This window comes from Pipistrellus hanaki (assembly GCF_964339955.1).
Source record: "Pipistrellus hanaki genome assembly, chromosome: 16".
Classification (NCBI taxonomy): Eukaryota; Metazoa; Chordata; class Mammalia; order Chiroptera; family Vespertilionidae; genus Pipistrellus; species Pipistrellus hanaki.
In genome coordinates, this window is record NC_140518.1 from 33,043,639 (window position 1) to 33,067,877 (window position 24,239).

Genomic DNA, 24,239 nt, shown 5'->3' on the forward strand with positions numbered 1-24,239 from the left:
TTTATTGATTTTTTTACAGAGAGGAAGGGAGAGAGACAGAGAGTTAGAAACATCGATCAGCTGCCTCCTGCACACCCCCTACCGGGGATGTGCCCAACCGAGGCACACGCCCTTGACCGGAATCGAACCCGGGACCCTTCAATCCGCAGGCCGATGCTCTATCCACTGAGCCAAACCGGTTTCGGCCTCAGCAGAGTTTAACTCCATGGAAGCCTCTTTCACCCGTGGAATCCGTTCCCTCCGGCCCCGCGGAGAGGCTGTGGTCGCACACGCACAGCAGGGCGGCGCGTTTTGTGGCCACAGAGTGTGATCTGGGGAGCACGGCTGGGTTCCCAGGCAGGAGAGCTGCTGGGTGGGGGTCCCCTCCCTCTGCGGGAAGGCAGGGGGAGGGGAGGGGTCCCCTCTGCGGGGAGGCAGGGGGAGGGGAGGGGTCCCCTCTGCGGGAAGGCAGGGGGAGGGGTCCCCTCTGCGGGAAGGCAGGGGGAGGGGTCCCCTCTGCGGGAAGGCAGGGGGAGGGGTCCCCTCTGCGGGAAGGCAGGGGGAGGGGTCCCCTCTGCGGGAAGGCAGGGGGAGGGGTCCCCTCTGCGGGAAGGCAGGGGGAGGGGAGGGGTCCCCTCTGCGGGAAGGCAGGGGGAGGGGAGGGGGTCCCTCTGCGGGAAGCAGGGGGAGGGGTCCCCTCTGCGGGAAGGCAGCGCCTTCAGTGGAGGCCTTTGTGGGAGCAGGGAGGGGCGCCGGGGACGCAGGAAGCTGCTGCCTGGAGTGCAAATACGATGATTGCTGTCTCCTTCGCGGGAGTAAATAAATCAGCGGGTGTCGATGGAGAGGTGGCTGGCGGCGAGGCCGTGTACTTACACGCGGCGTCCCGGACCCGGCTCTTCCCGGGCTTCAGAGGTTGATTCACGGCGGCCTCCGCCGGCCCACGGGGGCGGGAGGTGGAGAGAGTGATTGTCTCCGTCTGAACCGGCGGCCGCGGGCGGCGCAGAGGCCGAGGGGCGGGAGGGGACGGCAGCCCGACCGGGGCGTCCGCCACCAGGTCTTGCTCCACTTAGAAGCAAGCGATGGTCAGGTGACCTATTTTGGGGGGCTTTGTCTCCTTGGTATATGTCTTCACCCGAAAGATATGTGAGCTTATGGAGCAGGAAAGAATGACTCTAATCGTGCGGTCTCACACCTGTCTGGGGGTCAAAGGGCTGAGGGAGGGAGAGCAGGGGGTCCCCTCTGCGGGACCCGCCCCAGCCCCCAGCCCCAGGGAAATGGAGTCCCTTCGCACATGGATGCAACCTGGAAGGGCAAATGCATGTGCCTGTGGAATCAGGAGGCTTGTGGCCTTAGGTTTCGTGGACGTGGAATCATTTTTTCATTAAGAATCTGTTGACCAGCCCTAACCGGTGTGGCTCAGTGGATAGAGCACATGTGTCAAACACAAGGCCCGCGGGCCAAATCCAGCCCGCCAGGCCTTGCAATGTGGCCCGCACCGCGCTGTCATCACTGCACTCCGCTGTCAGTTTATGACATTGTCAGTTTATGACTGTTCAGTAAACCATTCGGCCCGCGATTTAGGCTGGATTTTAGATTTTGGCCCCTTCTCTGATTGAGTTCGACACCCCTAGGATAGAGCGTCAGCCTGCTAACACAAGGGTCGCAGGTTCGATTCCGGTCAAGGGCATGTACCTTGGTTGCGGGCACATCCCCAGTAAGCGGTGTGCAGGAGGCAGCTGGCTGATGTTTCTCTCTCATCAATGTTTCTAGCTCTCTCTCCCTCTCCCTCTCCCTTCCTCTCTGTTAAAAATCAATAATATATATAATTTTAAAAAATCTGTTGACCGAGTGTCATGAGGAAGGCTCGGCCGTGGGGTGGGTTCCGCTCAGCAGCCCTGTGGAGACAACAGAGCAGCTGCTGGGGTTTGCAAAGGGGTGGGTCTTCGTCACCCTTGATCTGGAGTTGAACCCTAACTGTAGGATGGAAGCGCCAGGCAAGCAGGGGTCTTCAAACTACGGCCCGCAGGCCACATGCAGCCCCCAGGGGAGTCTGATCCTGCCCGCCAGGTTTTCTGGGCAGTGAGCACAGCCGAGGTGTTACAGTAGGAATTAGTAGTTCATATAGTCCGGCCCTCCAGCTCTCTGAGGGACCGTGATCTGGCCCCCACTTTAAAAAGTTTGAAGACCCCTGGAATAAGGGATGACATTTTGAATCCAGAAGGAAAAGTTCTCTCTGGTCCTGCTGCCCCACCAGACCCTGCAGGGCCTTCTCCTCTCGGCCCTGCAGGCCTCCCAGGCGCCCGAGGGCGTGAGCGCAGACTGCACTGTCACGTGCGTCACCAAGGAGCAGGTGGACACAGGAAACTGCCTTCCGGTCCCCAAAGGCCCATTTCCTCCGGCCCAGCGTGCTCAGAGCCCGCACCACGCCGCCCATTGGCAGATGCATGCACACCCAGACCTCCAGGCGCCCAGGGAGAGGGCATGGCTCCTTCTCCCAAGGAAGGCACATCTGGGCATGCCTGCCTGGGCCTCGCCTCCGCCCGAGGGGAAGCTGTAGGAAGCCTGGCCCCTGTTCCCACCGCCCAGCCCTGCAGCGCCCGGGCTGTGGGGGAAGGGACAGTGTGTGGCTAGCAGGGGTGCAGGTAGCTGCTCATCATCTCGCTCTGGCATGCTCGGAGCCCCCTCCGCCTCTCCCCTCTATTCTCTCCCTCCTCCACCTCCCCCTCCTCTCTCTCTTCCTCACTCAGCCTCTCTGCTGAGCTCGGCATTGACATCAGCACTTCCAAAAACAACAACAAAGGAAACTAGGTCACCGGCAGCTCCAGGTTGGAGCTGGGCCCTGGTGACAGCTGAGTCGGGGGTGCGGCCCATCTCACAGGGAGCAGAGGGGCGCCCCGAGTTTTGTGCCCACTGCCTTACAAACGGAGCGTGGCTCCACCCCCCCACCCCCACCCCCGTCCCCGTCTTCCCAGGGGGGAGGGCAGTTGCGAGCACACATACTGTGTGTCTGCACACTGGCTCATGGGCGGGCAGGGCGGCGTTCCTGCCCCGGGGAATGTGTGCTCCTTCCTGCTCCGCACGCTTTCTCTGGTCCTGGCCCTGGTTCTGGTCCGGTGCCGGGGTCCCAGGGGCGTGGGCTGCACACACACCCGGCCCTGTGGGTGGGAAGCCAGCCTGCCAGTGCATGTGGACTCACACATGTGTGCACAGGCCTCAGGGCTCTGCCTTCCCTGCCCTGTTTCTCGGGGGGCTTCACGCATATTTCCTCTGCTCTCCGCGGCCACGGAACTCCCGGCTCTACTTGAAAGATTACCCAACATGCTAATGGGGACTCCCGCTATGATTAAAAAGAAATCTCAGATGAGAGCCACCGTGCCACCGAGCGCAGGAAGAAAACAGCTCTTTATACGCCCAGCGGGAGCACGCTTTCAGGGTGCTTTTTTTTCCTGCTAATTTCGAAAGTAACTGCATCTCGCTGCTGTTTTGCCCACGACCAGCCAAGTACAAATAGCCACCAGGTAGGGCCCGAGCCGTAAAGGCGGGGGCGCTTGCGAGGAGAGAAAATGGCAGCCTCCCCCTCTTTTTAACGCGGCCGTCGTAGCGGAGGGATGCCCGTGGGCCTCTGCCTCTGCACCTTTGGCCTCCTGAATCGCGAGAGGCCTGCACTCATTCTGGGTCGGCCTCTGCCCGGGATGAAGCTTTCATGAGCAGCCACGGCCGAGGAGCACATTTCAATCAGGCTCCCCGAAGCGCTGAGCTCTGAGGTCCCGGAGCGGCCGGGAGGGGAGACGGCAGCCGTGGATGGTGAGAGGCCGGCCCGCCGCGAGGCCGGGCTTCTGAACGGCTCTCCTTGCAGGGCTGAGCTCATCGCGTGGATCCTTTCAGACTCATTAGCTGGGGGCGGGCGGGCGCACACGGTGCCAGGTCCCCTGGGCAGCTCGGCCTGTACCGCGGCTCCTCTCGTTCCAAGAAGGAAAAAGTCCTCCCAACTCCTTTTCTGGAGTTGAAAGGCCCTGAAAGTCTCCCGACCACCAGCCCCAAGCACCGGCCCCTCCCCTCGGTGAAGATACGGAGACATTATCCGAACCCTCCTCAAAAAGGAGTCGTTTGGCTTTAGGTAACGTGTCTCCCTAAGACCGCTTTCGTGAAAAGACCCAAGAAAGAGAGCATCCATGTTCGCTGGTGGAAGAGTATAATGGCCTTGAAGAATAATTGCCTAATTATTGCAGATAATTGTCTACAAATTCCAGAGAGGCAGGTCATAGAGAGGAAGAATGGTGTGCGAAAGGGGATGGTGCCGGCACGTAGGCCCCTGGGCCTGGGTGGGGTGGGGCTGGGGCCAGGCGGATACAAGGCACGGACTGCACTTTCCAGCTCTCCAAAACCACGGATCCCAGAGTTCGGGGACTCCCCAGAGCAGTGGTCGGCAAACTCATTCGTCCACAGAGCCAAATGTCAACAATACAATGACTGAAATTTCTATTGAGAGCCAAACTTTTTAAACGTAAACTTCTTCTAACGCCACTTCTTCAACATAGACTCGCCCAGGCCGTGGTATTTTGTGGAAGAGCCACACTCAAGGGGCCAAAGAGCCGCATGTGGCTCGAGAACCAGTTTGCCCACCACTGTCCCAGAGCAATAAAATTCCAAAAATGGTTTGGATGGCCTACCTGGGGCAGCCAACATATTATTTGGCCGACGAGAAACAGCAAGCCGCTGTGCACCTGCATGGTTCGTTAAAAAACCTTTTAAGGAAATCCCTCTCCTAATCAAAAATAGGGACATAATTTCAGAACAAAGGATTTTCTTTGCATTGAATAAATTTGGCTCAATGAAAAGCTCAGCACATTAATGTTTCATTGCAAATCGGTAAAATCTCAATTGCAGGCCCCTCTGATCCTCGAACTGCCGTTTGGAAACCGCTGTTCCCGGAAAGCTCCGCTTCCGCCCGCGGCCATAGCTTTTGGAAGGAAGAGGACGCAGAAGAGCCTGGGTTTAAAATACAAATATTAAACCTTCTTCTCCCCCGTTTTGCTGGCGTGAGAGAGTGGGGGAGCAGACACATTGGCCACAGCCAAATGGGTGGAGGATGATTGTTTCCACCCCAGACTGTAACTTTTCCTGCCAGTGGTCCCCTCACAGCCAGCCAATGGTGTCAGCCCAAAGGCAGGACGCCACCTATGGGCCAGGGTGAGGAGGTGCAGCACTCCCTAGGATTACCTGAAGGTGCCATTAGAGTGAGCATACACACCGCCAGAACCGACTGAACACGCCTTAAACTCAGGAGGATCCTAGGAAAAGCTCTCTCCGGAAACCTGCACATCCCCCGAAGGCCTGGCATCACACGTCCGGAGGCCGATGGACACACTCCTTCACTCCCCAACTCTGGAATGGACCCGGGTGACAATCCCTGGCTCTGGGCACACATTTCTCATGTCCCGCTTCTCATTTTGGTGATACATTTACACTAAAAACCCTAATGCTTCATTCAGAAATACCCAAGCAAAAGTGTGGCCATCCATATCTTTGTCCCTGTTGGGAGCTTTATTTTTTTCTTATCAAAGTTGTTTAAATAGAAGAAAACCCTACCTAAATAAGTAAAGAAAATATCATGGACTGAAAATAAATTTAGGATTGAAAAGGCAAGATAACGTGCAAGATGTTACCATGGGGGTGGGGAACTGGGTGAAGAGGATTGGCTTCTCTTGAAGAGGTGTGGCTCAGTGGATAGAGCGTCGGCCTGCGAACTGAAGGGTCCCAGGTTCGATTCCGGTCAAGGACAGGTACCTTGGTTGTGGGCACATCCCCAGTAGGGGGTGTGCAGGAGGCAGCTGATCGATGTTTCTCTCTCATCGATATTTCTAACTATCTATCCCTCTCTCTTCCTCTTAAAATATATTTAAAAAAAAAAAAAAAGATGTGTAAAGATACAGCCATGCGAGGAGGGCAGCGAGGAAGGGACTCACATTATGTTTATACATAGGAACCCCCCACGTGACTCCCACAGGCCTGATCGTCAGCTCTGACTCGCCCTTTGCCCACTGCCTCCCTCTCCTATGGCGGGGGAATGACCCCGGGGGCACCCCACAGGAGGAAGGACCAAGGGCTGGGTCTTCTTTTCCGCCTCACCACTGGAGTCTCCAGCACTTCATGTGAGGTCTTTTCAGAAACGGGGATCCAGCTACCAGCTGTCAGGAAACTGGAAAAATACCTCTGGCCAGCAGGGAGTTTCCGGCTTCTACACACCGTTCTTTTTAAAAATATATATATTTTTATTGATTTCAGACAGGAAGGGAGAGGGAGAGATAGAAACGTCAATGAAGACAGAGAATCATGGATCGCCTGCCTCCTGCACGCCCCGCACTAGGGATGGAGCCCTGGGCCTGTGCCCCGACCGGGAATCGAACCGTGGCCTCCCCCCTCGCCACGCCGCCGGGCTCGCGCCTGTTCTTGGTGGGGAGGAAAGCAGAGAGCAGCTCTGCCCGCTCCTTTACTCACCATGGTGGGGACCCCCGGGACGGAGCCTGGGGAGGCTGGAGTAAGGGGCCCGGAGAGACCCTGGAGGGGAAGCTTCTGACTTCTCCTCCAGGGCTTTGGCAAGTCGAGTCTTCTGAGCTTGAAGTTCCGGGGTGGGAAAGAAGGGTTGGGTCCTGGGTGGACGCACGCTGAGCCATGGGTTGTGTGGGATGATGGGGTCTCCACCAGGGGCAGCCTGAGCTGGGACTGCACAGAGCCTCTGGTCCCTGCCCCTCCGGGGATGGAGCGCGGGGCTGTGCTGGGGAAGAGCCCTGTCCTGGATTTGAACAACCTGGAGGCCCTCGAGGAGGGAATGACAGTCAAATCTCTTCAGAGGTGACGCTTCCCAGGTTCATACGAGGTTGTTTCATACGAGGGAACCTTCAAGACTTGAAATACTGCCCAGTTCAAAGTTGCTTTTTCATTTTCAGTGGTCACTGACCTTAGGAGAGGAAATGGATGAGGAGCAAAGATCTGTGAGAAGATGGGGCGTGGCCTGGCTGAAGCCTGTCCCAGGGGCGGAAGTGGGTCAGGGACTCAGAGATGAAGCTGTGAGCGGGAGGCCACGGAGGCCACGTGGGCCACGGAGGCAGCTCCTGAACTCCTGATGGGGCAGCCAGGCCAGCGCTGGGCCAGCGTGAGGGCCGTGGGGGAGGAGAAAGGAGCTACGAAGGCAGCAGGAGGGATTGCAGGAGAACAGGCCTGGAATTGGGGGGCAGCTCGCAGGCGTGGCACTCACAGCCGCTGTGCCCACAGCAGCTTCCAGCCAGAGCACCCAGTGTCCGCCCGCCTCCCCCGTGGCCTGAGCTGAGAGCGGAGCAGGACCTGCAGGGGGGCCTACGCCGCCTCCCTGATGGGCGCTGGTGGCGCCACAGAGGCGCGGGCAGGGGAGTGAGCCTGGGGGCGGCTCCCGGAAAGGGGGCTGGTGTGGAAACTCAGGGGAGCCTGCACCTCAGACTTGCCGAGTGCCAGACGCTCGATGACACTTTGAAAGCACAGACACAGCCGTGAGAGACTCTCCAGGCGGCAGGCGAGCCAAGAGGTCAGGGAGCCCGGGGCCTCTGAGGTTCAGACAGGAATAAAAACCCTTGGACACCTGTGACCGGAGCTTAGGGGAGAATGTGGCCTCGCTGGGGCGAGAGGCACATGCCCGAGGGGCAGGGCCAGGGGGTGGAGGGCTGGGGTCTCTGGAAGCCTCCATGCTGCTGGGAGCTGGACAAACCCTGTGGGGGTCGAGGTTCGGAGGGAAAGGCTGAGGCCCAGGCTCAGACGGGAACGGCCCTCCTCACGCACAGGGGCTGGGGTCGCAGCGTGTGCGGGGCAGGCCTCACTCCCCCGGGGGGGCGGGTATCCGTGTGACGGAGCCCCTGCCCGCTCCGGCCCCGCCTCTGTCATCAAACAAGGGCTGCGCTTGGTGGAAGGGAAGCTCCTCAGGGAGAGACACGGTCCACACGGCATCAGGGCTGCCGGGGCTGAGCCCACGGCGGGCGGACTGGACCTGGGGGCGGCGGAAGGCCCCACACTCACACGTGAGGGACAGGGACAGGGACGGGCGCAGCGCCTGAGACATGTGTGTGTGTGCGTGTGTGCATGTGCGCACATGTGAAAAAGGGCTCTCTCCGTACTGCACCCTCCTGCCTGTCTGTCTGTCAGCGTCTCTCCCTGCCTCTGCCGCTGGCTGCGTGACTGCCCACCTCTCTCCGGTGGCGCTGTGTGTGCCCTCTCTGGGGTCTCGCCCAGGCTCCCCTTGCCCTGCCTATCCGTCCACACTTGCCCTTGCCCTTGCCGTTCTTTCTCTGTGGGTGTGCCCCCCCCCCCCCCGCCCTCATCTCTGAGAACGGCTACTGGGTGGTTGGGCGGTGAGCAGCCACCTGGATTTCTCAATCTCCAGCCAGCTGCCCTTCCTCGGGCACCATGTCTTGCCCCTGATGTCCCTGAACTCTGTGTGTGTGCATGCGTGCACATGCGTATGCACATATGTGTACGTGTGTGTCTGTGTGCATGTGTGTCTCTCTGTGTGCGTGTGCATGTGTGTCTGTGCGCGCACGTGTGCGTCTCTGTGTGTGTGTGCACGTGCATGTGTGTCTCTGTGAGTGTGTGTGCGTGTGTGTATGCGTGTGTCTGTGTGTGTGTGCGCGTGCGTGTGTGTGTGTGTGTGTGTGTGTGTGTCGGGAGATGGAGCCGGCGGCCTCAGAGGCCTCCCACCTGCTTAGGTCCCGAGCACTTGCATTTCCTTCTTCCTCAGAGTCTGCCCCCTGGGAACGGTGCTTACGGAGATTGAGGAGTTTAATACATCTCTCGCTTCCTCTCCCTTTTCCCAGGCCCTGAGCGGGGGAGCAGCGGGAGCTGTTGCCCGCAGCCCCCCGCCGCCCCGGATGCCCGGGTGAGAGCGGAGGGGGCGGCTGGGGCCTCAGCCGGTGTGGACAGCGCCGGGCCCACGCGCATCCTGCAGCCGCGGTGTCAGATTCTGCCATCCAGGCAGCCACCAGCGTGCCCGCTGCCACATGGAAGCCGGTGACAAAGGCCCAGCCTCCCCCCTCCCCTCCCGGAGCTCGGAAACTAGCGGCTCTAAGGAGAAAGGGAGCAGAGAGGAGGGGGGAGGGCGGGCTGGCACCGGATCTCGGGGCCGACCCTTCCCTTGGGAAGTGAGGAGCTTTGTGGACCGGCCCACGGAGCTGCCTGCCCTGGTCCCCCGTCCTCACCGCTCCCCCCTGCTCCCTGCCCCGGTCCCCCGTCCTCACCGCTCCCCCCTGCTCCCTGCCCCGGTCCCCCGTCCTCACCGCTCCCCCCTGCTCCCTGCCCCGGTCCCCCGTCCTCACCGCTCCCCCCTGCTCCCTGCCCCGGTCCCCCGTCCTCACCGCTCCCCCCTGCTCCCTGCCCCGGTCCCCCGTCCTCACCGCTCCCCCCTGCTCCCTGCCCCGGTCCCCCGTCCTCACCGCTCCCCCCTGCTCCCTGCCCCGGTCCCCCCCGTCCTCACCGCTCCCCCCTGCTCCCTGCCCCGGTCCCCCTGTCCTCACCGCTCCCCCCTGCTCCCTGCCCCGGTCCCCCGTCCTCACCGCTCCCCCCTGCTCCCTGCCCCGGTCCCCCCCGTCCTCACCGCTCCCCCCTGCTCCCTGCCCCGGTCCCCCGTCCTCACCGCTCCCCCCTGCTCCCTGCCCCGGTCCCCCGTGCCCACCGCTCCCCACTGCTCTGAGGGAACCTGTCCACGGCCTGTAGCTGCTCCCTTTTCCTCTCTTCTCCCCCGGGGCATCCTCGGTCCCTTCGCCCGGGGCACTGTTAGAGCCATAGCTACCCCATCCACCTTCTTCAGAGACAAGCGAGACAGCCCGGGCCAGAGAGCAGGTGGGCGCACTGCTCCGAGCCGCCCGCCCCGGCTTCCCGGTTGTGCTGAGCTATTTAGCCGATAGGTGTGTGCCTATATTTAAGAGCGTGTATTTGTTAACAGCCCGCAAAGGGGGAGGCTGGGAGATATATCTCTAAGACACAAGGAGTGAAAAGGGACAGTGTGGGGACCAGAAAGAGGTGCTGAGCACGGAACTGTAAAGGATATTTGAATGGGCAACCAAAGGTTCTGGAGATGTTTTCCCGGGAGACAGAAGGTCAAAGGAAACTGGCCCGTTAGGAGCTGGGGCTGGGGTGTCGGTGACAGGGAGTGTGTCGGTGATGGGGGGTCGGTGATGGGGTGTCGGTGATGGGGTGTCGGTGATGGGGGGTCGGTGATGGGGGGTCGGTGATGGGGGGTCGGTGATGGGGGGTCGGTGATGGGGGGGGTCGGTGATGGGGGGTCGGTGATGGGGGTGTCGGTGACAGGGGTGGAGTGATGGCTGGCGGGCTCCACTCCTGCGGGGAGGAAGGCGAGGCCAGGGAGCCAGGCTGGCGGAGGCACCAGAGGCGGTCACAGCCGGTCAGGAGGCCTCACAGTAAGCTGGCCAGGACCCGGACACTCGCCCCTGGTCCATCAGCGATGTGCACAGAGAAGGGCTGGCCTCCTGCAGGCCAGCGTGGCGCAGGAACCCGAGGAGCCGGGTCTCAGGGTGGGGACAGCCTGGGGGGTGGGGACAGGACCAGGAAGGGTTTACTGAGGCTCCCAGCCGGCTCCAGGGAGCCTTCGGGAAACGCTCTCCAGTGCAGGGCCCACAGCTCGTCCTCCGAGAAGCCCCCTGCCCTCCTGCCCCCTGCCCTCCTGCCCCCTGCACTCCTGCCCCCTGCCCTCCTACCCCCCTGCCCTCCTGCCCCCTGCCCTCCTGCCCCCTGCCCTCCTGTCCCCTGCCCTCCTGTCCCCTGCCCTCCTACCCCCCTGCCCTCCTGCCCCCTGCCCTCCTGCCCCCCTGCCCTCCTGTCCCCTGCCCTCCTACCCCCCTGCCCTCCTGCCCCCGAAGCCTGCCGGTGGCCTCTGGAGCCCGTTCACCGCTGTGCGGAGTGCGGAGTGATTGGCGCGGTGATGAGCGAACATTTGCTAAATGGGCTCCTGGCTCCTGGCAATGACGGCCTCCAGGAGAGAAAGGGGAGAGGCCGTTTGGGGGGCTGGGGGGTCGCTGAGAGTCAGACAGAGCGGGCACATGGAAGGTGGCTGGGGGGCGGGGAAGCAAGGAGAGGGCTGAGGGCTGAGGGCTGAGGGCAGAGGGCTGAGGGCTGAGGGCTGAGGGCTGAGGGCAGAGGGCTGAGGGCAGAGGGCAGAGGGCTGAGGGCAGAGGGCAGAGGGCTGAGGGCAGAGGGCTGAGGGCTGAGGGCTGAGGGCTGCGGGCTGAGGGCAGAGGGCAGAGGGCTGAGGGCAGAGGGCAGAGGGCTGAGGACAGAGGGCAGAGGGCTGAGGGCTGAGGGCTGAGGGCTGAGGACAGAGGGCTGAGGGCTGAGGGCTGAGGGCTGAGGACAGAGGGCTAAGGGCTGAGGGCTGAGGACAGAGGGCTGAGGGCTGAGGGCTGAGGGCTGAGGGCTGCGGGCTGAGGGCAGAGGGCAGAGGGCTAAGGGCTGAGGGCTGCGGGCTGAGGGCAGAGGGCAGAGGGCTGAGGGCTGAGGGCTGAGGGCTAAGGGCTGAGGGCAGAGGGCTGAGGGCTGAGGGCTGAGGACAGAGGGCAGAGGGCTGAGGGCTGAGGGCTAAGGGCTGAGGGCAGAGGGCTGAGGGCTGAGGGCTGAGGACAGAGGGCAGAGGGCTGAGGGCTGAGGACAGAGGGCTGAGGGCTGAGGGCTGAGGACAGAGGGCAGAGGGCTGAGGGCTGAGGACAGAGGGCTGAGGGCTGAGGGCAGAGGGCTGAGGGCTGAGGGCTGAGGACAGAGGGCAGAGGGCTGAGGGCTGAGGACAGAGGGCTGAGGGCTGAGGGCAGAGGGCTGAGGACAGAGGGCTAAGGGCTGAGGGCTGCGGGCTGAGGGCAGAGGGCAGAGGGCTAAGGGCTGAGGGCAGAGGGCAGAGGGCTGAGGACAGAGGGCTAAGGGCTGAGGGCAGAGGGCTGAGGGCTGAGGGCAGAGGGCTGAGGGCTGAGGGCTGAGGACAGAGGGCAGAGGGCTGAGGGCTGAGGACAGAGGGCTGAGGGCTGAGGGCAGAGGGCTGAGGACAGAGGGCTAAGGGCTGAGGACTGCGGGCTGAGGGCAGAGGGCAGAGGGCTAAGGGCTGAGGGCTGAGGACAGAGGGCTGAGGGCTGAGGGCAGAGGGCTGAGGACAGAGGGCTAAGGGCTGAGGACTGCGGGCTGAGGGCAGAGGGCAGAGGGCTAAGGGCTGAGGGCAGAGGGCAGAGGGCTGAGGACAGAGGGCTAAGGGCTGAGGGCTGCGGGCTGAGGGCAGAGGGCTGAGGGCTGCGGGCTGAGGGCTGAGGGCTGAGGGCTGAGGGCTGAGGGCAGAGGGCTGAGGGCAGAGGGCTGAGGGCTGAGGGCAGAGGGCTGAGGGCTGAGGGCTGAGGGCAGAGGGCTGAGGGCAGAGGGCTGAGGGCAGAGGGCTGAGCCTGAGGGTGGGAGAGGAGGGAGTGCGGGTGACATGCGGGGGCGGGGGGGGGGGACACTCCTGGAGCTCAGAAGCAGCAGGTGTCTGGGGGCGGGACTCCGGCCCAGGCAGGTTTCCAGGCAGCACTCCGGCGTGCTGGCAGGAGGAACGCATCTGACTGAGCAGAAGAGGCGAGTTGTGGTGGAGAAACTCACTGCTGAACATTGGCAGGCACGGCCCTGGCGGGAGCCGTGTGCTGGGAGAGGGAACGGGGGTGCGGGGAGGGAAAGAGGACCTCAGGGGGGGGCACTCCTCCACTTCCAGAGAAGAGTCCAAGGCCCTCTGTAGGCTCCCCAGCCCCCCCCTTGCCAGACCCGCCTCCTGCACCCCCCCAAACAGCATTCTCCGTCCTCCACTCACGCTCTGTGCTGACACCCCAAATGCGGTGCCATCGCATGGCCCCAGCCCTCTGCCCCATGCTCCTCTGCCACCACATCCTCTGAGAGCCCTAGAGTGCCGCCTCCTCCTGGGAGCCCTCTCGGACTGCCTCCACCCCAGGCGAGCTGCTCACTGCAGGGAGCAGAGTGGCGAGGCACTCGGCAAGGCAGCCATCCCACACGGGCTGCACCCATCCCAGACTCCTTTCCACACCTGGGCCCTGAGCTCCCGGGAGGAGAGCCGTGGATTCTCATTGGTAGGTCCCCAGAGCCTGGACCAACGGCTGGCACCCATCAGCCCGTACTCAGCACCCATTAAACGAAGAGGAGGGAGCCAGCAGAGCTCTGAGGTGGTGGGAGGAGCTTGTGTGGAGAGATTCAGACCACCAGTGGCCACCCAGCCCCTCCTGCAGGTCACCCCTTAGAGTGGAGGGCTGTGTGGCTGGAGGGGGGAGGAGGAGGAGGAGATGGCTTCATCCTAGGACCTAGGACAAGGGCTGAGCAAAGATGGCGGCAGGGTGGCCCCACAGGAACAGAGGCGTGCCCCCTGCCCCTGGGAGGGACAGAAGTCCAGGGGCAGGACCCTACGGACCCGGGAGGGATGCTGGGTCTGTGAATGCAGGGGCCTCCCCTCAGCCCCCGGTCTGTCCCCTTGCTCCGATGTTTGGGCCATGGCTGTAACTGGGTAGCATGGAGCCTGCCCAGGGACCGTGATGTCTCCACAGAGGAACCGCTTCGTCCCTCCCACCTGTTGGAGAAGCTGCTAACCTCCCCCCGCGGCCTGGGCCCTCTGCCTTGCCCCCAGTAGCCGTCGGCAGCCAGGACTGCGCGTACGCCTGACAGAAGCGGATCAGCGACAGGACATCAGCATTTCTCATCCCTTCACTTCCCTCCCATGTTACAGGGACTTACCGAGTCTTTAAAAGAAATTTAATAAAGGACTCGGACTCTTGATTTTCCCGCTGAGGGCTTTGCTGTCTAAAGTTGGAAATGAAATCAACACCCCAACAGCATCCCTGGGTGCGAAGGGACAGCCGGGCTCCGGCACAGGCCTGGACACGGGCGGGCGGGCCTTCGGGAGCAGCCACAGGCCGCGGACAATCTGTTCTGCCCATGGCGGTCTCCCTTTAGTGCCCACCCCCGGCCTGTGCGGAGGAGGATTTATCCAGACTTGAAAGCACAGCCCGGCCCCGGCCGTTGCGGCTCAGTTGGTTGGAGGGTCGTCCCGTACGCCGAAAGGTTGCCAGTTCGAATCCCAGTCAGGACATATACCTAGGCTCAGTGTGTCTCCCCCCCTCCTCCCCCCTTTACCTCTCTATAAAATCAGTAACACGTATCCTTGGGTGAGGCTTTTAAAAACACACACACACCGCCCTCCTCCCTCCACCTGAGAACTCTCACCGCCGTCTGGCGTGGCCCCCGGAACTGGCAGTTCCTTTCCAGCCACCACCCCCCCCCCCCCCCCAAGAATCAATAGCTCAGCCGCTGCGGGTGAGGCCCTTGGGAACGGCCGGGAAGGATCCAGCCAGCCTGCTCCGGGGAAAGCCACAGCGATGGTGCCGGCCACAGAGACAGCGCGGCCAGAGTGTGGGGAGTGAGTCATGTTCTGTGCGGGCGAGAGGAGAACCGTGTGTGTGTGTGTGTGTGTGTGTGTGTGTGTGTGTACACGCATGTGCTCATGCACCGCGGTGAGTCAGCGTGCCCCTGCCCCGAACAGCTCCTCCCGCCAACAAACCCGCAGCGCCTCAGAGCCGGGCCCAGCCAGGCCCGCCCACCCCGAAAGCCGGGAGCCGCGCCCCTGCAGGAATGCGGGCTTAGGAAATGAGAAACAGGCTCCTTGTCCAAGAGAAAAAAAAAGTGTTTTATTGTTATTTTCCTCTCCTAATTGGACTTAGCGTTCCTTGCTCCTCAGACACATCCTTTCCTGCGGGGAATGCAGGACTGTGCGAAGCGCAAAGGAGGCCGCGCCCGCCCAGGCCCCGGCCAGCAAGCGGCACGGCCGACCTTGGCTGGAGCCCCCGTCCCCTGCCTGGGCTGCCCGCTGTGTTCACTGCCAGTCCCCGCCCCTGCCTCCCGAGTCTGGCTCCCTGGCCTCTGCCCGTCCCCCGGCACCTTGGGAAGGACCAGCAGGGACAGGGCCCCCACAGCGCAGAAGTGCCTGAGATGGTTCTCGAAATGCCCTGGCTGTTCCCCTCCTGCTAAGGCCACCGGGTCCTTTCCGTCCTGCCATCCTGCACAGGGTCCTTGCGGGGACCCCATCAGACAGCCCCAATCCAGCAGCTCAGCTGGAGGCCTGGGCTCATGCTCACAGTCTCCCTGGCCACACGCTGGGCTGAGGACACTGCTCTGCCGACTGAACGAACACGGAGGAGGCTGCTTCACCCGGTGGCCTGAGGAGCCCGGAGCCCCTGCTGCCCCTTCTCCATGCAGCCTGTCCCCCGGACCCGGCTCCCTGATGTCCCGCAAGCTGCTCCTCACGTCTCACCCTGACACCAGCAGTTACTGTGGGGGGGCAATGGCCCTCCGGGTGGCAGATGGCCTGTGCTGCGTATAAAAAACAAGGTGATGCTCTAAACACCTAAGAATATTGGTCCCCTGAAGTGATGCTCACTGCCTCCTCGGCGACCCTCCCCACTGACCGTTTGCCCATGTCCCTGGCAAGCCCAGGTTACAGGAGGGCTGCTGTTGGAGATTGGGATTCTAGACAAAAACCCTATAAACTCCTTTCCTTGCTAGAAATCACCAATACAATTCTCAGTTCAGCAGATATAGTTTTCCATATAGTTTATAAACATGGTAAGACATACATACAGTTTGGTAAGGGTGTGGGGCAGGGACCTGTGTCTCTGTGTGTGTGTGTGTGTGTATATATATATATATATAGATGTAGAGAGTGTGCGTGTGTGTGTGTGTGTATATATATATATAAGTGGACGTAGTTATAAAACGGCACCTCCTGTGGGAACCTCATTGCACGTGATGAAGTTCTGAATTTCAGCCTCTGACGATCTTGCCTTTGGTAACTGGTTCGTGGAGCCCGGGGTCTGGGCTGGGAGGCCCAGGGTTGCCTGAGACATCGGGAATGAGAGGCGTCACTCCAGGAAGGGCCTGAGGGTGGTGCACCGTGGGATCCAGGGCAGGGTGACTGAGTGGCCTCAGGCAAAAGCCAAAATGACACCTGATCATGCGCTCCCAGTCGGGCCAGCTGGCCAGCCCAGCCTCTTGTGTGACCATCATCTGTTCCTCTGAGTCCCGCTTCCTCCGAGGAAGGTAGGGGCCCCTCAGACATCATCTCCAAATCACGGGATTCCTCAGCTCCGGGGGGCGCGGTCCCGGGGCTGCTCAGGAAGGAGGATGCTCTCTGTGCTCCCCCCTCGCCCGGTGGGTGCTGTCCTGGCTGCTCAGAGGGGGCTGGCTGGGGCAGCCGGAAGAGGGGTGCTCGTCCCCTCCTGCTGGGGGCTGTACACTTTGGGTTTATAATCCACCAGGCAGGACCCAGGCAGCAGCCAAAGCCTTTCTCAGCCTCTGCCTAAAACCCAGCAGATCCCCCACTGGTATAAAAAAAAGAAAAGAAAAGACACGCTGTTTCTTGGTGGACACGTGGCAGTGCTGGGAGCTGGTGGCCGGGGTCCTCAGCGCAGCGTGGCCGCCAGCCCCAGGATCCAGGCCAGCACGGAGGCCCCCAGGGAGCTGCCGGCGGAGGCCTGCTGCACCCCGCTGGGGGCGCGCATGGGGGTCCTGCGGGCGCATTTGCCCTTCCTCTTGGGCCGCGCAGTGGGCATGCTGTCGAAGCTGAACTGGTGCGGGTAGTCGGGGGCGTAGTCCTGCAGCTCCAGCGTCCCCTTGGAGACCTGGTTGCGGTTCCTGTGGCTGGTGCAGTTCTTGCCTGGCTTCCGGGAGCCCGTCCGGGAGCCGTGCGGGTGGCTCTTGTCCCTGGCGGCGCCGCGGGCCGGGTGGTGCTCCTTGCGCGCCGCCCTGTCGGTGGTGGGGAGCGTGTGGGACTTGATCTGGTGCGGGGACGCGGGCCCGTAGCAGTTCCGGAAGTCCTGGGCGCTCAGCAGCTTCAGGTCGCGGCCCCGCAGCGGCTCGGGGGCGGCGCAGGGCACCGCGGAGCTGGAGCCGCGGAAGCGCCGCAGCCAGGCCCACAGCGAGCGCGCGCCGCAGCCGCAGTGCCAGGCGTTGCCGTTGAGGCGCAGGAACTCCAGCGCGGCCAGCGGGGCCAGGCAGTCGCCCTGCAGCTCGGAGAGGCTGTTGTTGAAGAGGAAGAGCGTGGTGAGCCGGCCGAGGTCGTGGAAGGCGCGGGGGTGCACCCACTGCAGCCGGTTCTCGTGCAGCAGCAGCCGGTCCAGGTTCACCAGCCCGCGGAAGGGGTCGCGGCCCAGGCTCCGCAGCCGGTTGCCGTGCAGGAACAGGTGGCTCAGGTTGACCAGGTCGGCGAAGACGTCGTCCTGCAGGTGCTCGAGCTGGTTGTCCTGCAGGTAGAGGTACTGCAGGCTGTGCAGGCCGCCGAAGAGGCGCGCGGGCAGGGCGCCGAGCCCACACCGGTAGAGGTAGAGCGCGTGCAGCCTGGCCAGGCCCCGGAACGTCTCGGGCGCCAGCGTCCGCAGCTGCCGGTTGTCGCCCAGGTCTAGCTCCTCCAGGTGCGCGAAGCCCTCGAAGGTGCGCGGGTCGATGACGGTGATGTTGTTGGAGTAGATCCACAGGGTGACGGTGGCCGGGCTGAAGTGGCCCGGCCGCAGCTCGGCGATGCGGTTGTTCTGCAGGAAGACGCGCTCGCTGTCCTCGGGGATGCCCGCGGGGACGGCGGCGAAGTTGTGTGCCTGGCAGCTGACCGTCATGGGCGCCGGGTAGCACACGCAGTCCCGTGGGCAGCCGCCGCCCAGGGGCAGCTCGCCGGCCAGCAGCAGCAGCAGCAGCAGCTCCACGCAGCACCCTGGGATGGGGTGGGGGGAGAGAGCACAGCAGGTCAGGGGCGGCGGTCGTGGTTGGGGAGGGGAGGACTGGATGGCAAGTGACGCCCCTTGGAGGCTGGGACTCTGTCTAATCTGCCTCTCGCTCACTTGTCTGGGATGGTGGCCCCCTGAGGGCCTGGCTCCTGATGGCTGGAAGGCAGGGGTCAGGCTCAAGCCAGCCCCCCATCTGCAGCTAGATACTGCTCCCCACATCCTGGCACCCCACCTCTCCTGGGGTTCTCTCCCCAGCCTGGGCTGTGAGATCAGTAAGCTTGGGATGTGAAGGAAGGCTCTCTGATTCCCACACCTTCTCCCTAGCCCCGCCCCAAACCCTAACCCGGCCCCAGCCTCCCAGCCCCACCTCCCCAGGCTGTCTGTCAGCCCTTGGGGTGGGGTAGGGTGGGTCACACAGCAGTCAACCTCCCATTACCTGTGTGAACACAGAGTGGGGCAGCCTCCTGTCCCACCCGAGCAAATGTATCACATGGAGTTCTGAGGAGTCTCTCTATTTAAATTGTTTCCCCAAACAAGCGAAGCGTGCATGCGGAGTTGATTTCAGAAGACGTCTTGCTTACAGGGCCTCCCACATCCTCACATAAGTGACACCCCTCACTTCTAAATAGGAACAGCTGTGAAGAGGTACGGAGAGGACACAGGTGTGCAGAGGCCTGGGGGAGGGACCAGGGCCGGCAGGGCCCGGGGCCCAGGAAGCCGCCAGACCAGACAGAGGCTGCGGCCATTCAGGTCCCCGCCTGGCTCCGCCCCTCTCCCCACCTCACTCTCACTCCCAGGCTGTGCTTGTAAGCCAAACCATGCCTCGAGACTGTCCGGAGTGTTTTCTCTGTAGCTTCCCTCTAATTGGGCATTAATTAGGCATGCATTAATGGATCCTTAAAATAATTTATTTTCGGATGCGTCCAGCCTGCGGTCGGATAATAGCCCCGGGCTCATTACGGGAGCTGCCTCATTATGGCCCATGGTCATTAGTTGCCTTTTTCCAGGGTGGCAGCTGCCCCTGGCAGCCCAGCAGGCGCGCCGGTGTTGGGGGGACAGGCACCAGGCTCCTGGCTGCCCTGTTGGCCTCCTGCCCTCCCCCTCCAGCCTGGCCTCTCGGAGGAGCTGGGGGCCTGGGGCAGCTCTGCCGATGCCCCCTGCTGCCAGCTACGCCCAGAGTGTGCAGAACGAGAGAACCAGCCCTTCCAGCCTCGCTCCAGCCCGTCCTGCGCCCATCCTCCTGCTGGCCACCCCGCCGGTACCCAGGCCTGCCTCTGCCCGACGGCCTGCCCAGGCCCAGGCACGCCTCTCCGCCACCGCCACACACACACACACACACACACACACACATACACACACACCCCGGTTTCCAGCAGAAATGGCGTCGTAAATACGTGACAGCTCCCAGCTGTTGGGAGTTACGGTCTCCCAGGGGGTGGCAGCTGCTTCCCGACCCGGCTTCCACCGTAAGTTCCCAACACATAAAAATCATGGCACACAATTTGGTTTTTGCATAATTGGGTTCAGTTACGACTTCAGAGCAATTACGACCTAGGTGGTGGTGGTGGTGGTGGTGGTGGTGGTGGTGGTGGCAGTGCAGCTGTGGGTCAGGCCATGCTCTCTGCAGCCCGGCAGTGCCTTCAGTCACCAGGAGGCCTGGGCAGCCTGCAGCCTGTAGGCCAGGCCCGAGGCTGGCACATCTCCTCTGCCCATTTCCCTTCTGTACCATGAGTCAGTGATCCCCATGCCAACCATGTGGAGGCTTGGGTCTGGCTTCCAGCCCCCCACTTCCCACCTCGTTCTGGCCCGGGGATCCCAGCCCCACAGGAGAGATGGGAGTGTGAGGGCACTGGAGCTGGACCCCAGATGCCAGCTGACTCCTGCAGAACCTGCCTGCTGCCTTGAACCTCCAACACCCAGGGCGGGGAGGAGGGCCCAACCCACATTGGCTGCACTTTCCAGAGCCTGACACTCCCCTTCCCTTCTCTCCACTCCATGACCACCCCGCCCAGGCTGCCGTCTTCCAGGGACCTTGCCCCGGGGGGCAGCCCCCACCCGGCCACGTGCCCCTCCTCGCTCAGGGGAGGTCACGGTGCTCGCGGTGCTGAGGGGGCAGGGCCGTGGCCATGAGCCTGTGCTTGGGAGACACGCGGGGCCGTACCAGCCACCCCATCTGGAGGGTTCTGCAAAGACAAAGGCAGTTCCTTCCCTTAAGCCGCTCACCATGGGGACGGGGTGAGCTTGGGCAGGCTAATGCCACCTGACATTTGTGCAGCTTATGGAGTTGACAAAGTACTTCTGCTCAAGCCTCTCTGGGCCTCAGGATTACCCTGAGGGTTTCCTGCCCCAAGAACGGGGGAGGGGGAATGCGTTCAGACAGCCCTTCTGCCGGCTTTTATGGCCCTGTCTTTTTAAGGTGCTGAGATGGGTTTATCTGAAGTGTTCCCCAGAGAAGCAACACCCCTTCCTCAAACAGGTGTCTCCAGGGAATGTTGGGGATCCAGGGGAATGCCAGGTGAAGGCCCCGGGTTGGGTGTAAAAGCCAACTGCCCCCAAATCTGGGTGTGGCTTAGCAGCGGGCACATGAACACACTTCGGCAAGTAGGAGGGGGTGGGATAACAAGGGGAGGGGGAAGGCGGGACCAGGGCAGGAGCCGCCTTGCCCGCCCTCCTGAGAGGGGCCCAGGAGGAGGGAGGAGCCCAGCCAATGCTTGGAGCTGTCTCTGTCCTTCATTACCGCTCAGATGCCAGGGAGCCCGTGCCCCGGAAGCTTCCCCTCCCCCTGGGCACTGGAGTGGGTCTCAGCTGAGTCTGCTTCTCCACTCTGGAAGCTGGTCCTGACGCCAAGGCCCTGGACCAGCCCTCCCAGCCAGCCCTGGCACCTGCCTCCAGCCCCCCTGCCCAAGCCGGCATGCTCTGGCCCCGGTCCTCATCCTGCCAGGCTCCTCCAGGAAGGCTGGCATCATGGCTGAGCCCCTTGTGCCCCCTCCACGAGGCCCATGGGAGCCCGGCCCACTGATTGCTGATTAGTGCTCTAACAAGGAGGCCGGTGCCTCTGCTGAGCGTTTTAAGATTGCAAATTAGCAGGGATCCAAGTCTCCAGGGAGGAGCCTGCACCCCCTCCCATCAGCCTCCTCCGTCCCCTCCGGGTAAGGCAGGGGTTGCTTTGCCTGAGGGAGCTGAAAAAACCAAGGCTGGGTCTCCCCCACTCTCTGGCCTTCCTCGTGCTCTCCTCCACTTTCTCCTCCTCCTCCTCGTCCTCCTCCTCCTCCTTCTCCTCTTCCTCCTTCTCCTCCTCCTCCTTCTCTTCCTTCTCCTCTTCCTCCTTCTCCTCGTTTTCTTCCTCTTCCTCCTCCTTCTCCACTTCTAGGGGTATGCACCTGACTGACTGCTTTGCCAGCTACTCCCTAACCTCCTGGTCTCCCACGTATCTGAGCGTCCCTGGATCTCTGCTACCTCATTCATTCCTTCCTCCATCCAACACTTACTGCCAGGTGCATCCAGATACATACCGAGTACCCAGGATGCCAGGGCAGGGAGAGACCTGGGCCTCTGGGCGAGTCCTCATGGACTGGAGGATAGGGGGTCTCATAACACCAGGCAGTCTGGCCAGGTGCTGGGCCTACAAGAGGCGCCTCGGCGGGGGGTGGGCGGTGTGGGGGAGTTCAGGAAGGCTCCTGCTGCCCATGTCACAGGGTGTGCAGGAACGGAACGCAGGCATTGCTTTCAGGTTCTCCCGCCAGCAAAGCCCCCAAACCCTCCCCCTGTTGGGTTGGAGGGGCCTGGCCTGGGCATGGACTCACCCAGGCCACTCAGCAGCCCGTCCCAAAGATGGGCTTCTGAACGGCCCCGTGGGGGGTGGGTGTGGTGGGATGGGTGGGGAGCAGGCCCCCATCTTACCCTGGCCCTCTCCCAGCCTCTAAGTAGCCAGGTCTCCCACAGAGGCTGTCACACCAGCTCGGCTGGGCTGGGACCAGCTCCGACTCCAGCCCAGGGCTCCTCCTGCAGTCCAGGCTGGGGCCAGCGGGGCAGGGCCTGCCCCTCCCCCGCTCCTGGCAGCAGGAAGGGAGCCGAACAGGGAAGACCCAGCCTCAGCCTGTGCCAGGGTCTCTACAGGGGCTCCTCACAGCACCCGTGGCTGATGCCGTTTCGTGGCGGAGGACACGGAGCCCAGAAGGCTGTGGCTGGCCAAGGCCTCGCAGCGGGTGAGCCAGGCGGTGGAGCAGGTCTCACCCAACAGCCCCCGACTCCAGACGCTCCATGCTGCTCGGGAGGGCACGGCGGCCCCATCTGAGGGCTGCAGCCCTTTCTGACCCCGGCACCTCAGGCCTCCCGCTGCCCTACGTCTGATTCCACCTGGCCCCACAGGGGCTCCACACGCCTGCGCAGGAGCAGCCCGACGGCCTGGCATCCCCACGGACCCCGGCAGGTCCACAGGGCTCCTGAGCCTTGGAGACGGACAGCCATGCGGTCAATTCTGGCTCTGCACCCCCGCCCCAGCCTTGCCAGATGCTCCTCTCCCAGCCAATCGATGCTAACCGAATGGCTCTTGTGGTGAGATAATGGCCTCAGGCTGGGCCCGCTGGGTTCACAGAGCTACTGGCGCTGCAGGTCACTTGGCTCCGTCCCTCTGTGCTGCCCCCAGACGCCGGCCACTTCCTGGCGGGCACCCCCCACCGCCTCAGCCTGGCTCAGGCCTGGAGACCAGGAAGCCAGCCAGGGCAGCGCTGGGCTTCCCTCCTCAGCCCCCACCGCCCGGCATGGGGGGCTGGGCGGGGGCTGTGGGCGGGCACAGGCTTCGGAGCCAGAGAGACCTGGGTCCCGGCTCCCCAGGCGTGTCCCCTGGCTTGTGTGAGCCTGCCTCACTCTCCTCGCCTGTAAAAGGGGTATCGCCTGTAAAGCTGCAGCCCGGCCCTCTCTGTCTGCGGATACCTGTGTCCACCTGCCTCCCCCGTCTCTCCACGGGCCAAGGTCAATCCGTCCAAAACTAAGCTGCTGCTCTCCCCCCCCCCCCCCCCCCCCGCCCCACCTCCCCACCTTCCTCCATCTCAGGAGAAGGCAGCTCCTTCATGCTGGCTGCTCAGGCCAGGAGCTTCAGTCGCCTGGCCGATGTGGCTCAGTGGTTGGGCATCCCATGAGCCAGGAGTCTGGGTCCCATCCCCAGTCAGGGCACATGCCCGAGTCTCAGGCTCAGTCCCCAGCAGGGGACATGCAGGAAGCATTGGGTCAATGTTTCTCATCATGGATGTTTCTCTTCCTCTCCCTTCCTCTCTCTGAAATCTATAAAAATACATTTAAAAAAAGAAAAAAAAGAACTTCAGAGTCATCTGGACTCTTCTTTCTCTCTCACCTCTCACCCATTCGTCAGAAACCCTGTCAGCTCAACTTCAGAACTAGAATCCACCCATTCCTCCCAGCCCCCGCCTGGGTCCGGGCCACCATCACATCTCCCTGAACCATCACAGTAGCCTCCTGGGTGGTCCCCCCGCTGCCCCTGCATCTCTGTTAAAGAAGTGTGAGTCAGAGCCTGTGGCTCCTCTGCTCCACTCTCCGTGGCTCCATCACCCTCACTGAGTCCCTGCCTCACCCCCAGGTTCTGACCGTGGCCCAGAGGCGGCCCCTCCCTCTCCCCCTTCCCTCCCTCCCCCCTCACTTCTCTCCTGGCTGCTCTCTCAGGCTGGGCACGGCTCCAGCCCTGTGCGCATGCTGTTCCCACCGCCTGGAGCGCTTCCCAGGATATCTGCAGGGCTCTGCCCCTCACCCTCTGGTCTCTCCGCTCAGCACCGTCCCCGCGGCCTATTTCATTTTTAAAAAATATATGTTATTGATTTCTTACAGAGAGGAAGGGAGAGGGATAGAGAGCTAGAAACATCGATGAGAGAGAAACATCGACCAGCTGCCTCTCTTGCACACCCCCTACTGGGGATGTGCCCGCAACCAAGGTACATGCCCTTGACCAGAATCGAACCCTGGACCTTTCAGTCTGCAGGCCGACGCTCTATCCACTGAGCCAAACCGGTTTTGGCCCAGCGGCCTATTTTAAATGGGCCTCTTCTCTGTTACTTTTCCCCATAACATTCGTCCTCTTCTACGAAATGATGTCATGCATGGAACCTGTTTATCTTCTGTCTCCCCCTACCGAGGGTCAACGCCCTGAGGACGGATTTTTGTCTGGTGCGTTCCCTGGTACAAGCCCGGGGCCTAGAGCAGTGCTGGCACACAGTAGGCCCTTGTTAGTACTGAGACCTCCAGAGGGAGAGACGACTCAGCCTTGGCTCTCTCCGGAGGGCTCTTTGGCCATCACAGAGGGGACAGGACAGAACCTGGGAGGGCGATGCACAGCAGGCCAGCCTGAGGCCAGGGGGCCGGGTGACCAGCTCAGGTTTGCCTGGGACTCAGGGGCTTCCCAGGATGTAAAACTGTCAGTGCTGCCCAGCCGGTGTGGCTCAG

At 62.5% G+C, this 24,239-nt stretch overlaps 1 protein-coding gene across 1 annotated transcript in view; it reads right to left on the reverse strand.

Annotated features, from left to right (window-relative positions):
• Positions 1–14,689: 14,689 nt before the first annotated feature.
• RTN4RL1 (reticulon 4 receptor like 1) overlaps positions 14,690–24,239 on the reverse strand; it is a 72,002-nt gene continuing 62,452 nt past the window's right edge. Inside the window, exon 2 of the mRNA XM_084862992.1 lies at positions 14,690–17,776. Within this exon, the coding sequence (XP_084719118.1) occupies positions 16,476–17,776 (1,301 nt within the window). The 3' untranslated portion in view covers positions 14,690–16,475. The remainder of the gene's footprint in view (positions 17,777–24,239) is intronic.